General features: G+C 37.8%; 1 protein-coding gene across 1 annotated transcript in view; it reads left to right on the forward strand.

The window, feature by feature from the left end:
• Window positions 1-15,433, forward strand: part of cntn5 (contactin 5) — a 460,526-nt gene that overhangs the window by 403,837 nt on the left and 41,256 nt on the right. Inside the window, exons 15-16 of the mRNA XM_079825767.1 lie at window positions 4,313-4,433; window positions 12,222-12,380. Coding sequence (XP_079681893.1) covers window positions 4,313-4,433; window positions 12,222-12,380 — 280 coding nt within the window. The remainder of the gene's footprint in view (window positions 1-4,312; window positions 4,434-12,221; window positions 12,381-15,433) is intronic.

Genomic DNA, 15,433 nt, shown 5'->3' on the forward strand with positions numbered 1-15,433 from the left:
TTAATTTTACCTGTATTACTTTCACAATTTATTTATTTATTTATTTACTTTTATCTACTATTATTTAATATTTACTTAATTAAATTTTACCCCTTTTAAATCATGAAGGCGAGTCGGTGGATATTAGGTATGGGACGATACACTTAAACTCACGATACGATGCACCTCGACATGCCAGGGTTACGATACGATACGTCACGATACGATATCAAAAAAGAAAAAAAAGAAGAAAATATTACTGTATAACAACAACTATGAGCTATGTTAACACCAGTATGACTTTCACTTAGCTCACGAGTTTGCAACACAAAGCTTTTTCTCTCCCATTTCTCGTTGATGACTTCTGCCGTGATGGTTATATAACTCTGTGTTGCACTCGAGGTCCAGCTGTCGGTGCTCAGGGCGACACAGTCGGCATTTTTTAGATACTCTTTCACGCTTTGTTTGGTTTCATTGTAAATTTCCGGGATTACCTTCTCTGAAAAATTTCCTCGACATGGCATCTTAAACTTGGGCTCCAGCACATTGAATATTTGGATGAATTTTCTGTTCTCTACCATGTTAAATGGAGCCATATAGTCCGCTATGAATTCGCCAATGAGCCTGGTTATCTGTTTTGCACGCGGACTTGACGGAGGTAGAGTTGGTGTCAGTGCTTGTTTCATGGTCAGCTGTCCCTTCGGTAGGCTCGTTTTCTCCGGGGCCGTCTTCACATTTTTATGGTGACGTTGAATGAGAAAGCCAAAATACTGCCAGCCAAAATACTGCCAGACATATGACTTGTATCCAGGCGGAGCGTCCTCAATTTCGACCTCATTTGACTCCATGGTCGGCTGTTTGGGGGCAAGGCAGTTGGTGCTAATGCTAATATTTGTTAGCTCGCTGCAGTGTTGTTGTTGCATATATGCACATATGTTGATATCATTTTTTTTTCATTTAGTTTTTTTACCCTGCTTGATCAGCAGATGGTGCTGCCAGCCTGCCACCATAGACTGTATGTCTGCCCCATATATATACACACACATATAATACACTAAATTATTTATATACTATGCAAATCATGCAGCAGTGCCATCTATCTTTATTTCGCCATCCATTTTTTTCGACCTCGATGCGTTTCGTCACGTTTTGTATCGCGATATTTTGTCAAACGATATTTCGTCCCATCCCTAGTGGATATCACGTGAAGTGAAGTCTCAAACCTAGTCAATTATTCACTACAGAAAGTGAAAGTAAAATCTGACGATCTTTCGGAGCATATTCTCACAGAGACAAGAGATAAATCTACTTTAACATATGCTGATAACGTACCCTATAACTGTCTTATTTTATATTCTTAATATTTCTCTTGTGGCCCATATTGTGAAAAAAAAAGAAGAAGAGAAGTTTAGGCCAATTTCTTGTTAAACAAGTTGTTTTTTAAATAAAGCTGCTCTTACTTTTCATTGAGACTGATATTATTGCAGTGTTCTGACATATTATAGACTGATAATCATTTTAATTATAGGCCTATAATTCCTTGTTGGGCAAAATGTTTTTAAATAATGAGGAGTAAGCTAATCTATCTATTCTTTTATTATGCAGCATGTCGGTTATGCATTGAGCGTTATGAAATTATCGCGGGGGCAAATTGTAATATCAATTTAATAATTAAAGTAAGCCTACCCTAATAATAATAATATTTTTTATACATAAATTGTAAATGCTAAATCCTCTTGATATTGATAGCTGATGCATTTGATCGGCTATCTCTCTATTATAGCCTACACCATCGTCGCACTAGGCACGGGGGTTTTATTGCGCATATTTCACTCGTACAGTGTGAGCGCTCGACGATCGGGACCGCACAGTGTGAGCACATAAATCGTTAGCTTTGGCTTTTACATTGCATGCGATCTACTCATACAGTGTGAGTAGGTAACCTTGCTGAAATCGCATAGAAATCGCACAGTGTATGCCCAGATTAATACAAACGTCCTTTAGCAAAAAAAGGTTAAACAACGATGTCGGATGATTTTAAAGTTGGAGATGGAGTTTTATTTGGTAAAGGGGATTTGTATTAATCTTCGCATGTTCGCTTGGGGCGGAACTTCCACCTACATCTAGCGTGATCTTTCTGTTGTGATTACATAATCCGTGGCACGTCGCAGAGCAGTGAAAGATGAGTAATTTAGGTAAAAAAGTATATAAATGTTTAATTTTTTTTTACCGATGACCGATGTTTTCGCTAGATAAGACCCTATTTCCTCGGCTGGGATCGTGCAGAGCCTCTGAAGCCCATTGAAGCACTTTGAAACTGCACTGATTTAGACCTTCAACATTTTGGTTGCCATTGAGGTCCATTGTGTGAAGAGAAATCCTGGAATGTTTTCCTCAACAACTTTAATGTCTTTTTGACTGAAGAAAGAAAAACACAAACATCTTGAATGAGATGGGGGTGAGTTAATTATCAGGAAATTTTCATTTTAAAGTGAACTAATCTTTTAATGCATTACTACTCATTTTCCTGCCAAATCCCAAAAAAATGTGTTACCTGTATGGCAAATAATCAGGCGGTAATAATAATTCTATGGGGTGCTAAGCACCCTCAAACGCAAGCAAAAGCACCCTCAGTTGATACTGTAGTAATATTGATTAAACAGATTTGGCAGATTTGCACATTTGTGTCCGAGTTCTGGAGAGCGTCAAATGCATCTATTTACAGCAAGTTTTTGCAGCGGTGAGTATAGCCAATCACAGATAGTGGTTGATCTCTCGAACGCGATCAGAGTCTCACCGCTCAAAACGCCAGAGTTTTTATTCAGTGCTGAGTTAATGCAGGCTCGCGAAACCTCTCTAACAAACAAAGTCAAGACACAATGTAAGTAAGAGATTTACTGTTGACAAGACGACTTCATTTGTATAAAGGAACTTTGTGAGATCGCAATGAACTGGCAAAGCAACAGCATTTTAGCGATCTTGGCGCGCTTTCGAGGCAACAGTCATTCATTGAATAAACTATTATTGCTAAGAGGACCGACGGCCAATTGCATGCAGCAAAGTTTCGGAAGTGACATCTAAATATAAATGCCACTCTGCACAAGACAGAAATATCCTCCTGAGACCCAGAATAGAGGTTTTGCCTCTGTAGAGGACATTATTTAAAAAATTTCTCTGAGAACATACACAGTTTTTAGTCTGGATATTATAATGAAATACAAGACATTCTTATGAAAATATTATCACACGTCTTTTTACATTACAACACATTAATATGCAAATTAGATATATAGATATATAGATGCATTGCCTATAGAATGGGAATTGCATTTATGGCCATGTTTACACACATATTGCATAAAGTAAAATGGTATATCAAATTATACTGTATCTTCCATAACATTGAGAATCATCTTTATACAAAGTTTGGATTTAAAAAAAAAAACTTGAAGCCAAAAAATTGTTTGGTGAATGACAACAAAATCCCATTGTTTGTCTATTCATGTCTTTTAATTTTCTCAATAAAGGGGTTCTGGTGTCCTCTACAGAGCAGAGGATATAGCATAGCCTATAACATAGGAATACATTTTTTTTTTTTTTTTTTACGCTCCAAACAATAATAATAATAAAAAAAAACATCTACATTCACAAAACCTTTTTTTCTGGTTCTCAGGAAGATGACATGTTAAAATAGTAACGCATTAAAGCAATGTAAAGGCAGACTAATAGATTAACAATTTGTAGCAAAATATTTTTGAAATTCCAGTGATTGGTAAATGACTTGTAAATAAATAATCATCAATTTCTCACTGTACACTGCTTTGGTGGAGCCATTGCCTAGCCTATCTGCACTTTACTAGAGCACCCTCAGTGATTTCAGAAGCACCCTCAGTGATTTGATTCTGGAACCGGGCCTGCAAATAATACTAAATTTTTCTTTTGTTAATATATTTTTGAGGTGAAGGATCCAGAATATTCCTCACAAGCAACGCATATTCATTACGACAGTGCGTGGCAGACAGTGGCGCAGCACCCAGCTGTCTGATTCATGTGCTGTAATTTTAATCAGCCCCTGTACTAAAGAGCTGCCTGTAGACCTTGAATTATTCGCAGTCTCGCCTGGGGCGTTTCTCATTTCCAGAGAAGAGCAGATTGAGGAAAGTAATGGCGTGCGTGCTCTTAAACTGAACAGGAATCTCTTAATCCACACAAGCCAATAGAGGCTATAGCAGCAGCCCATTGCTCAGGTGTCAAACACTGCACAGAGGTCTATTTCTCTCTTTATCTCACTTCTCTGTTTCCCTTTGTACTTTCTATTATTCCCTCCATTTAGCAGTCCTCCACAGCAGACCTGATGATCAGAAGCATCCTCCTGAAGCATGCTGGGAAATATGGCTGCCGTGCTCAGACGAGTGCGGACAGTGTACTTGCAGAAGCTGAGCTGCTAGTAAGAGGTGAGGACATTAGTGAAAAACAAAGTGCCTTTTGTAAATCGCGGTTCATAATGAAAACTGTGATTACAACGTCTTTGTAAAACAACTTGAAATCCAATTGACCCTGTTGACTTTCTGAATAAATTTCCTATTTTTATTGTGCATGATTTATTGCTCTGCATTTTTCAAAAGAAACAGATGTTTGTTTTCGATATATTTCATACTCAAATTCTGTGTGAATATTACACAGAACTTTTGTGTATACTATTAAACTCTATTAAAGTTCAATCAAATCATTTTGGATAAAAGACCCACCCTTTATAACAAATGACAAAGTGACGTTAAGGACAACTGTTATTGACACATTAAATGAAGAACAAAATGCCATTAGATAAACTAAATTTGTTTTCATATTTTCTTATACAAAATCTAACAATTTTCTCTAATACAATGTTTTAAAATCAAGATTACAGGGATGGCGAAAAATAATATGCACTCACTAGCCACTTTATTAGGTGCACCTTGCTAGTATTGGGTTGAACCCCCTTTTGCCTTCAGAACTGCCTTCATTTTTCATGGTATAGATTCAACAAGGTGCTTGAAACATTCCTCAGAAATGTTGGTCCATATTGACATGTTTACATCCATGATGAGAATCTACCATTACAGCACAATCCAAAGGTTCTCTGTTGGATTGAGATCTGGCGACTGTGGAGGCCATTCGAGTGTAGTGAACTCAGTCATGTTCAATAAATAGTTTTGAGATGATTTGAGCTTGGAGCATTGTCCTGTTGGAAGTGGCCATCAGAAGATACATTGTGGTCATAAAGGGATGGCCATTAACAATACTCAGGTAGGCTGTGGCATTTAAACAATGCTCAATTGGTACTAAGGGGCCCAAAGTGTGCCAAGAAAATATCCCACACAACATTACACCACCAGCAACCTGAACCATTGATACAAGGCAGGATGGATCCATGCTTTCATGCTGTTTACGCCAAATTATGACCACCAACTGAATGTCGCAGCATAAATCGAGACTCACCAGACCAGGCAACATTTTTCCAATCTTCTATTGTCTTCAATTTTGGTGAGCCTGTGCAAACTGTAGCCTCAGTTTGCTGTTCTTAGCTGACAGGAGCGGCAACCGGTGTGATCTTCTGCTGTTGTAGCCCATCTGCTTCAAGGTTTGACTTCAAGGTGTGTTCAGAGATGCTCTTCTGTTGTCTTTCTATCAGCTTGAACCAGTCTGGCAATTCTTCTCTGATCTCAACAAGGCAATTTCACCCACAGAACTGCTGCTCACTGGATATTTCTCTTTTTCGGACCATTCTCTGTAAACCCTAGAGATGGTTGTGTGTGAAAATCCCAGTAGATCAGCAGTTTCTGAAATACTCAGACCAGCCCGTCTGACACCAACAATACTACTACGTTCAAAGTCAAAATCTGTCACATCATCTTTCTTCCCCATTCTGCTGCTCAGTTTGAACTTCAGAAGATGATCTTGAACATGTCTACATGCATAAATGCATTGCGTTGCTGACATGTGATTGGCTGATTAGATATTTGGGTTGTACTTAAGAAAGTGGCCGGAGAGTGCATATAAAACAAATTGCCTAATATTACTTATTTTCTCTATCCAATCAAATCCATATAGATAAAAATGTAATTGAATTGTTACTTAAATAATTTGTTCGATTTTAAGAAATGAAAGCTGATTGCATCCACTGGATAAATATGATATATAACGTTTAAAGGATGTTAAAACTGACAAGAAAAACCACTTGATTTTTACACAAATAAAGAGCTTTCATGGTCTTTCAGTAAAATGTAATAACTTTCTGTCTCTACAACTGGTTTTCAACCAAGGGTTAGGGTTAGCAAACATCAAATTTTATTGTATTTAAAAAAAAATATATATAAAAATAAACCCTAAAATGCAAATAAATAAAAAAAATGAAGAAATGAAAATAGGTGAAATCACATTTATTTTTTACCCTCCAATAAGTAGATTTTGTATTACAGAATCAAAATTTTGAATATTAAAGAATCACACAAAATGAAATGCTTAAATTATATCAAAACTGTTTTGGAAACAAACCTGCATTGTCATAATTACAGCAGAAATACCAGAGGAATTATTTTAGCCTTCAAATATTGTGTTGGACAAAGGTTGAGAAAAATATTTTTCTTTCCTGCTGAGGTAACCAGAGCAGGATATTAATATTAACCAATCATATCATTGGCCTGCTTTCACTATCCAAACAAATCCTTATCCAAATCTCGCGCATTATTTCCTACCCAGTATATTGTTGTTCTTGGAGCTGCATCACGTTATATAAGTTAAATAATTGTGAATGTTGTTTTTGAAGATGTACAGAAGAATTTCTCCACTATAGAATAAAGAGTAATTTCCTCTTATAACATGCAGTTTCTTATTTAATCAACAGCTTGGTAAATAACAGTGTTCACACGGATGACTAGATGCTATTCCTGTGCAAAACCTCGCTTCCTTTTCTCCCCACAGCTACTTGATGTGTAAACACACAGTCATTAGCCTATCCATGTTTTACACACTGTTGGTCTACAAAGAAATGTGTTGTCTGCCCTATACCAGACCTATAGCCACATGTGTTCATGATGTAAGCCGCAACGCTTCCACATGTGCGCTGCTTCCTCTCGGACAAGAAAACCCTTATACGGGTAAAACAGAAACCCGTTATGCTGCTGCCATAGTGTCGTGCCGTGCATATTAATATTCTCGATAGCAAAGGCACCTTTCAGTCCAGCGTTTTAACACATCCCCTTTCAAAGCACACAGAACATTGACTTTCATTGGCCGAAGCAGCTGTCAGCCTTTCTGTTACAACTCGTTCCTCTTGAGCCAGTCACTGTTTCTGCTCACACAGATTACATTTACTGAGGAGGCTGAGGAGCACGTATAAAAAAAGTTTAAGAAATAAAAACATTTCATCATTCAACCATGCCTAAGAGGGCTGACGCACTACCCATAATAGACACAAAGAGGAGAGAGAGCAGATTCTGTAATCAGTGTGAAATCCTTGCCGAGAGATCTGTGTCATCCAAAATCCTTCCATGGTCTTTGCAAGTTCACTTGTTTGTTTGATTAGAGACTTGAATTCTGCATGTATACACATGTACAGTGTTTCTGTTCATGTCTGTATGTTAATTATACCGAAATTAATGTTTACATTTGAATAAATTGAACACTGCCATATGAAAACTTGTTGCACACCAAATAAGCGGACAGAGACCAAAAGTTAAAGGCCCCCTGAAATCAAAATCGATGTTTTTTAGCTTTTAGTATGACTATGTTAGCCTTGAGGTTATGAATGAGCTGGTGTGTTCCAAAACAGTGACAAAATTCACATTTAGGAGATATAAGCATTCAAAACTTACAGTCTCTCACTTCCGTTAAAATGGATCACAGATTTTGATGACATCATCGCAGACTTCAGCTTCTCGTCACATCTTCTGTCCAATCAACTGCTCTCTAGAATCTGAATCGTCCCGCGCCCTACACTACAAATAGACGCTGAAGCTGTGGCTGAAATCGGTCAGCTGTTCACACATTAACTATTTTCTACATGGTGAATGGCACATAGCGCACTATATATGCGATAGGAAGCGATCCAGACAGTGTAAATATGCTTTCAGTTAAGGCGAATGAAGTTTGGTTTCACGTTAGTTTCATGTGCACCGCTGCAGCACACACACAAGACACGAAAGCACAGCGCGGATCATATGTGCGAGTCGGCACAGACAACAAAACTTAACTGACCCATTTAAATTCTGCACAGAATGCTGTATTTCAAAGCGATATGGAGGAGATTATGATGATAAACGGTTAGTGATTAGGAGGAAACTGTGGCTTTACCAAACAGAAAAGCTCTAGTCAAACTGTGAAATTAACTAAACGCTATTGGCTGTTTTAAAAAGGGGGAGGAGCTGCTTAAAGCTGAAGCCATTTCAGGGGAAATTACGTCAACGTATTGAATAATGCTGTGGGTTTCAAGGCACTTCAGTGGGTCTTTAACATTTGTCTTAGCATAGTAATGAATAGCTATCAATGGTCTTACCTGTAATGATATACTTATTGTAACAAATGCTACAGTTAAACAATGAAAATAACTATGTTACTTTTTCATAAGGCTAAGTACAAGTTAAAAAAAAGTTAAAAGAGCTTTAAAATATGGACCTTCTTGGATTATTGACTAAACCATTGGTTTTCCCCATGTGCAAAATGTGTTCTGCTAATATGACAGATATTAGGAAAAACCTGGCTTTCAGATATTACACGAGATAACAGGAAATTAATGGGATACTTCATAAATAAAGGGATACTTCACTGCTGGCATTTATGTAATAGAAATGTCAAATTATTTGAGAAGTTGGTGCCTTCTAGACTGAGAAAAGCCAGAAAATTTGTTTTTGGCTGATGTGGATGAAAGACAACAACTACCAGAATGCACTTGTTTCGCTGCCCTACAAGGCCACTCCCAAAGCCACGGCTACTGGTTACATCACTTGCCCACCGTAGCAGTGCCCCCACCGTAATTTAGATTTTTATAGTACACTGCAATTAAAAACTGAACGTGTCTGACTAATACAGCATGACCCGAATAAGAGTCGCAGCACAAAAGCAGCAGGAGTCAGATTTCATTCATCACGAGAGCAAACAGCTGACAGACCAGATGATTGCGAAAGATTTGTTTTCAAGACAAAAAGCACCTATTTAATTGAGTTTGTCATAGTATGGTTTTGTTGTTGTGTTTTCCATAAAGAATAATAGGCTAATGAACCCACAATTCAAGCAACCCACCCCGAATTGGCGCCAATTCTAAACCGAAACTAAAATGAGCACAGCCACACGGGCATTCATACATGGCCGCATTGTCATTCATTCACGGCTGCACAATCATTCACGGTGCGTGTCCAGTCTGGTGCATTTTCAGTTCATGCCTATGGAAGCTAGCCTGGATGCCATCCGAGCTTAGCCCCGCCCACAACATTTGAGGTCAGGCAGTTTGGTCTGGACTTGATCCGTTGTGGAGCAACTATGCCCGAACAGGAGCTGTTCGGACCAATTAAATTGTCAGGGTGGGCTTTAGATGATGATGGACAGATGATAAACAGAAACGTAAGCATCCACATCACCAAAGAGCACTTGGGTTGAATTTGTTCTAATCTTAAACTTGTTCGTATATGCATTCACCTTCACTATTTCTCTCAGAAATGATGATCGTGTTGGTAAGTACTCTGTGTATCCTTAAATTATTTTTTACAAGACCTGCAAAGATTGTTTACACTCCCTTCTTCCAGCGTGCGTGCAAACAGGGTTGCCAAGTTTTCACAACAAAACCCGCCCAATTGCTACTCAAAATTAGTCCAAAACAAGCCCAGTAGCTTGGGGTTTCCGGAAAAAAATTCAGTTTTGGGGGTAAAAAAAATTTTTTTTTTGGCAGGGTTGCCTGCTAAAATTTGCATTCCTGGGTCTAAATACATAATTGGGGTCGTTTCAACCCGCAGACATGGAAAAACAGCCCGCTGGAAAACCGCGGACTTGGCAACACTGTGCAGTTGAGTTCTGTTGACATTTGACAACTAACGTTATGCATCGCTCCGTTGCTCTGATTGGTTGTAGGTCTATCCATTTGAGATCTTTCCTTGTTCGGTTGAAACACTCGCCATAATCACAGCCCAACGGATCAGTATCAGACTCATATTCTGACTAGAATTGAGTATGACAACGTCTGGCTATATGGAAGCTTAACTTTCATAGGAATTCATTGAAAACACTCGCTTTGCTCTGCACTGCTCCGTTATGAATGCCTGAGCTGAGCGGCCGTGCGCATTTTACATTCAGTGAGTGAGATCCCACCCCTATTGGTGGGTTGAAAACATGCGGAACTAGCTCCTACTACTGGCTTTCGTCTCTAGCCTCTGGCCAAAAAATCCTCAGATGACTTTAAATGACGATTTTTGTGCCATCTGAGTTTTTTTTCCAGACAAAAAATACATAAATCTCTCGTCTCAGGGGGACATGAGGGAGGGAAGTACCGCATTCAAATATACTATCTACAGATACAAAGCTTAATGCTAATCACTCAAGTAACCCTTTCAGTAAAGATAGTTTGATTTCCCATGGCACTTTGTAAAAGGGTGATTGTTAACTATAGGCTACATTATTGCAGTTATGTTATCAACCAACTTTGCATGTGTTGACCATTTTGCAAAAATAAATAAACAAACAAACAAATACATAAACCTCATGAGGGAGCATGCCCTGGGATCCTATTAAAATGTTCACACTTCAACCCCCGAATGTTCAAACCAGAAGTACACCCCTTGCAACCGAGGGAGACAACCATAAAGACATAATAAAAAATAAAATTCACATTATTCTACTGGCACGTTCATTTCATTAGCAAATATCTTGTCGCTAACTGGTGTGTCCAGGTTGCACTTAGTTGGCATGTCATGTATTGTCTAAAACCAGCCCAGGCTCAAAAATAATACAAAATACATTGTGTCGCACAAGTTTCACAACAGTTTCAAAGAGAAATGTCTAGTGAGTGGCGCTAAAAGCGTGTTTCGTTTTTTTCCAGAGCAGATGAACGTGAATCTGGCAAGTTTTATTACGTTGGTTTTTGTATGTACCACTGCAGTTCTGATTTAAAATATCCGGTGAGAGATGCTAAAAGCTTAATGCTCCAACACATTAAATAATGTACACCTACACTAAACCCTAAACCTACCTGATAGTGTTAACAAAAGCAAATGTGACTAAAATCCAATCGTAACCATGCCATTTTAGCTTGGGTTTTGAACTCTTGACTTTGAGCTCTTTTATCGTGACTCGACTTTCACAGGATTCATACCTAAGCTATCAGCATTGCAAGAACAATTCTGTAGCAGCTGAGCTACCAAGCAAGCTTGGTATGTCAGAAAAGCCAAACATACAGAGCTGGTTATGTGTTACAAACTTCGAAATGTATTTGTTTACAAATCATGCACTATGGTAAAAAAAAATGTCATGTCATTGATCCTTAATCTGCACCTGTAATTATAAGTGTGTATGAAAACAATAAAAAGTGCTCTCTGTTTTACTGCCTCTAGTGTCCATTTCAGTTGGAAACCACAGTGAAATGTACATATTGGTACGTATTTTGCGTTTTGCAAAAATTGTTGCCACAGGTAGGCTATGTTTTTCCAACGAGACCAGACCTAAAACACAATTACCCTCATGTTTCCCCGAAGGACAGCAATGATGAGTACATTTTCTGTCAGCTTTGCAGAAATGTAATAATATGAAGAATGTACAAAACATTTATCTTGAGCATCACTGTGCAAGTGAATAGCACATAGCTGGCACATGCTGGTATTAAACATAAATATCTATAGGTAAAATATGCATCATGTCCAAACATAAGTCATCAGTTTTGAATACCTCTGTTTTAACCGTCCTCACTACGTCGCGAAAACTGTGTTTTAAATTGATCCACTTTGGAGAGTGTCTTCAAAAAGTTCTCAATGTGGAAGGAAGGTCAAAATGCAAGATGCGTTTTTAAATGCATCCAGATTAAAACACAGCCTCAGTTACAGAATGTTAATTGGAGGTCAATACCTATTAAGTGTTCAGAAACATGGTCCAACCAATCAGTGGATAGTCAAGAGGAAGAAGGCTAGATACTTGTTAAACACTAGAATAGTTCATCATAAGATCAAACATATATTTTATTTTAGTGTGACTGACTCGATGGTGGCATTTTTTCTTCTTTTTTTCAGGCCCTCCTGGACCTCCTGGAGTGGTGATTGTAGAGGAGATCACGGATACCACGGCGACGTTGTCATGGAGCCATGGTGTTGACAACCACAGTCCAATCACCACCTACAATGTACAGGCACGTAGCCCGGTCTCTCTGGGCTGGCAAACAGTGAAAACCGGTAATCACTTCCATACATGTTAATTTCAGTGTATGGTGTGTGTGTTTAAGTGAAGCAAATGGCGTGAGCAAATCATAATCAAATGCTATTGGAATATATATATATATATATATATTACAATTATGGACTAAGATTGATCTAGCTCATTAGGTTGCACATACAAGTTTAAGTTTTAATGGTCACTGACTACTGCTGAATACTCAAGTACGTCTATATTTCTTGTTATATAAGATCTCAGTCCAAACCTTTGGCTTTCAGCATACTCAAGCTCTGGGAGTTGACTTTTCCTCCCATCTGTTTGTAAGGATGTGTTACAAGAGCCCAGTGGGCCTCTATTAAATGTCTGTTGTGCTTTTTTTAAATGTCACTGGCTGAAATCTAATGGCAAATTAATTTGAAGGTCAGTGGTAGGTTACCTTTCAGAAGCACTTGTATAATAAGTATAGAGTTATAAAGTACTTATAAACTATTAGTTTATGGTCTACATTGTAGTCTATACATTGGTAATACATAATGTACAAATAGTGAGTTCGGTAACTATTTAAAGGGTCTATAATCATGCGGTAGTTAAGCATTACCAAAGAGCTTATATATAGAAAGACGGTGCACTCATACTGTATTACTATGAATGAGAGAAAGTGCAACACACAATATGGCGGAATAAGTTCCGCCCTCTAAATAAGAGCCAATCACCAATTGGTAAAGTCATCATTTCACTGCAGCTGCCGTTAGAAGCTCTGGTTGCTATAGACACAGGCCGAATCAGAAATTGCCCCCTAAACCCTCATTCACTATTCCCTACTTTAGTCCACTAATACAGCTCACTTGAATGAGTGAATGAAAACAAGTGAGCGAATTCGGACAGCCGCTGTGTGTACATCGGCTGTACACTCGTTATTGCGTTGCAATGTGAGATAGAATGAGTGCACTCAAAAACGTTCACTATGGTTTCGGACACCACTACAAATGGCTGTCCCCTCAAATAGTGCCCTATTTAAGGGTATATTGGGCGATTTCGGATTCAGCCACAGTCAGTGCTCTTAGCACACTTAGGTCTACACGCGCGCATTAGCTTGGTCGAGCCTTTTTTGTCATGATTCGAGCATTTAGAAACAAGATTTATGAGACAGTTGTCAGATTTCATTGGTGATTTCAAATATGAAATTTAATGGTAAGCTTGGACAACAGTTTTGGAGAATTTGATGTTTCCCCATTCAAAGAGATGGGAGCTGCACTTGCATGCCCGAGAGGCGTTTCAAAGATGGCTGCCGAGTGAAATGACTTGTCTTAAAGGGACTTTGGCATTACCACACCAGTAGTTAATGATTCATCGAATATATAGTAAAGGGATAATAGCCATTATTTATGTGGTAGTTAAAGGAACACACCACTATTTTTGAAAATGGGCTCATTTTCCAACTCCCCTACAGTTAAACAGTTGAGTTTTACCGTTTTCGAATCCATTCAGCCGATCTCCAGCACCTTTAGCATAGCTTAGCATAGATCATTGAATCTGATTAGACTGATTAGTTAGCATTTCGTTAAAAAAAATGACCAAAGAGTTTCGATATTTTTCCTACTCAAAACTTGACTCTTCTGTAGTTACATCGTGTACTAAAACCGACGGAAAATGAAAAGTTGTGATTTTCTAGGCCGATTTGGCTAGGAACTCTCATTTGTGCGTAATAATCAAGGAACTTTGCTGCCGTACCATGGGTGCAGCAGGTGCAATGATATTACGCAGTGCCTGAAAATAGGTTAGCTTCCGTCAACGAACATGAATGACAAGATTGTTCTACAAAATATTTTATAACATCGAGATATTCATGACATGCTTTTTAAATTCAACCAGTTATCCAGCTCTTTTTCTTTTTTTTGTAATTTGACAGATAGTTTTCCGGATAAATAAGACTCTCACTATATTTTTCCATCACTACCAGAAATTAAATGGCTTTAGTTTAGGTAACGTGACAGTAATACCCCTTGTAATTATCTGCTATTATCCAAAGACAACAGCTTTTTGTGCCCTCTGTTCAAACATTAGCAGTCAACTTTGGATAATAGCAAAGTTTTATGCACTTTTGTAGTCTTGATATGGATGAATTGTTCTTTTCGGTTTGAACATTCTGCACGAATGAAAGTAAGAGAGATAAGGCCCAAATAGTGTGCACACAATGCTTTGTGCTGAACATATTCAGATTAGAGATAGAGATGAAAATTTGTATTTTATAGTGTTTAAACACTGTTACCCCTTCAGGTCCCACTTTATATTAGGTGGCCTTAACTGCTATGTACTTACATCAAAAAATAAGTACAATGTACTTATTGTGTTCATATTGTATTGCAATCACTTTTGCTGATATTGAGGTGGGATATGGGTAAAGTTAGGGACAGGTGTGGTGGAATGGGTAAGTTTAGGTAGGGTTAGGTGTAAGATGTAAGGTGTAAGTGTCAACAGTGTAAATTATAAATGGAACTACAGAACTTAATTACAGATGTAATTACATGCAGTTATTTTTTTTTAAATGTAAGTACAATGTAAAAACATGTACACAATAAGTGCATTGTATCAAATTATTAATTTAAATGTTAGTACATAGTAGTTAAGGCCACCTAATTTAAAAAAGTGGGTCCCCACTTCATGTTCTTTACTGTGCCTTCCTCTAGAAATAAAGTAGGCCTAAAGGGCTGTTCATTCTGAAAAAATATCAACAAATCATTCTTTTCCAATAAGAGATTTGAGGCAACATGAGCAACAAAGACTGTTGGGGATTAAACAAACCAGCAGAGTTTGACTTTTGCAACTGCATGGATTGTAGAGTTCAGCCTGTTCAGACTAGCATACTAATTTACTTTACATTCAGTTCACATTATATTCTTTTAATGTTTTCGGACACTTAAATACATATTAACGGCAACTAAATTAAAATGTATTACGTTTAAATTTATATTAAATCCAATAAGATGAACTTTAAATTGCTTTTTTTACCCACTTAAGTAATGGTATGTTATTTTCCAATGTAATTTCCTTATTATTTGTATTGTTTTTGGGT

Source organism: Gobio gobio (genome assembly GCF_949357685.1).
Source record: "Gobio gobio genome assembly, chromosome: 9".
NCBI classification, from domain to species: Eukaryota; Metazoa; Chordata; class Actinopteri; order Cypriniformes; family Gobionidae; genus Gobio; species Gobio gobio.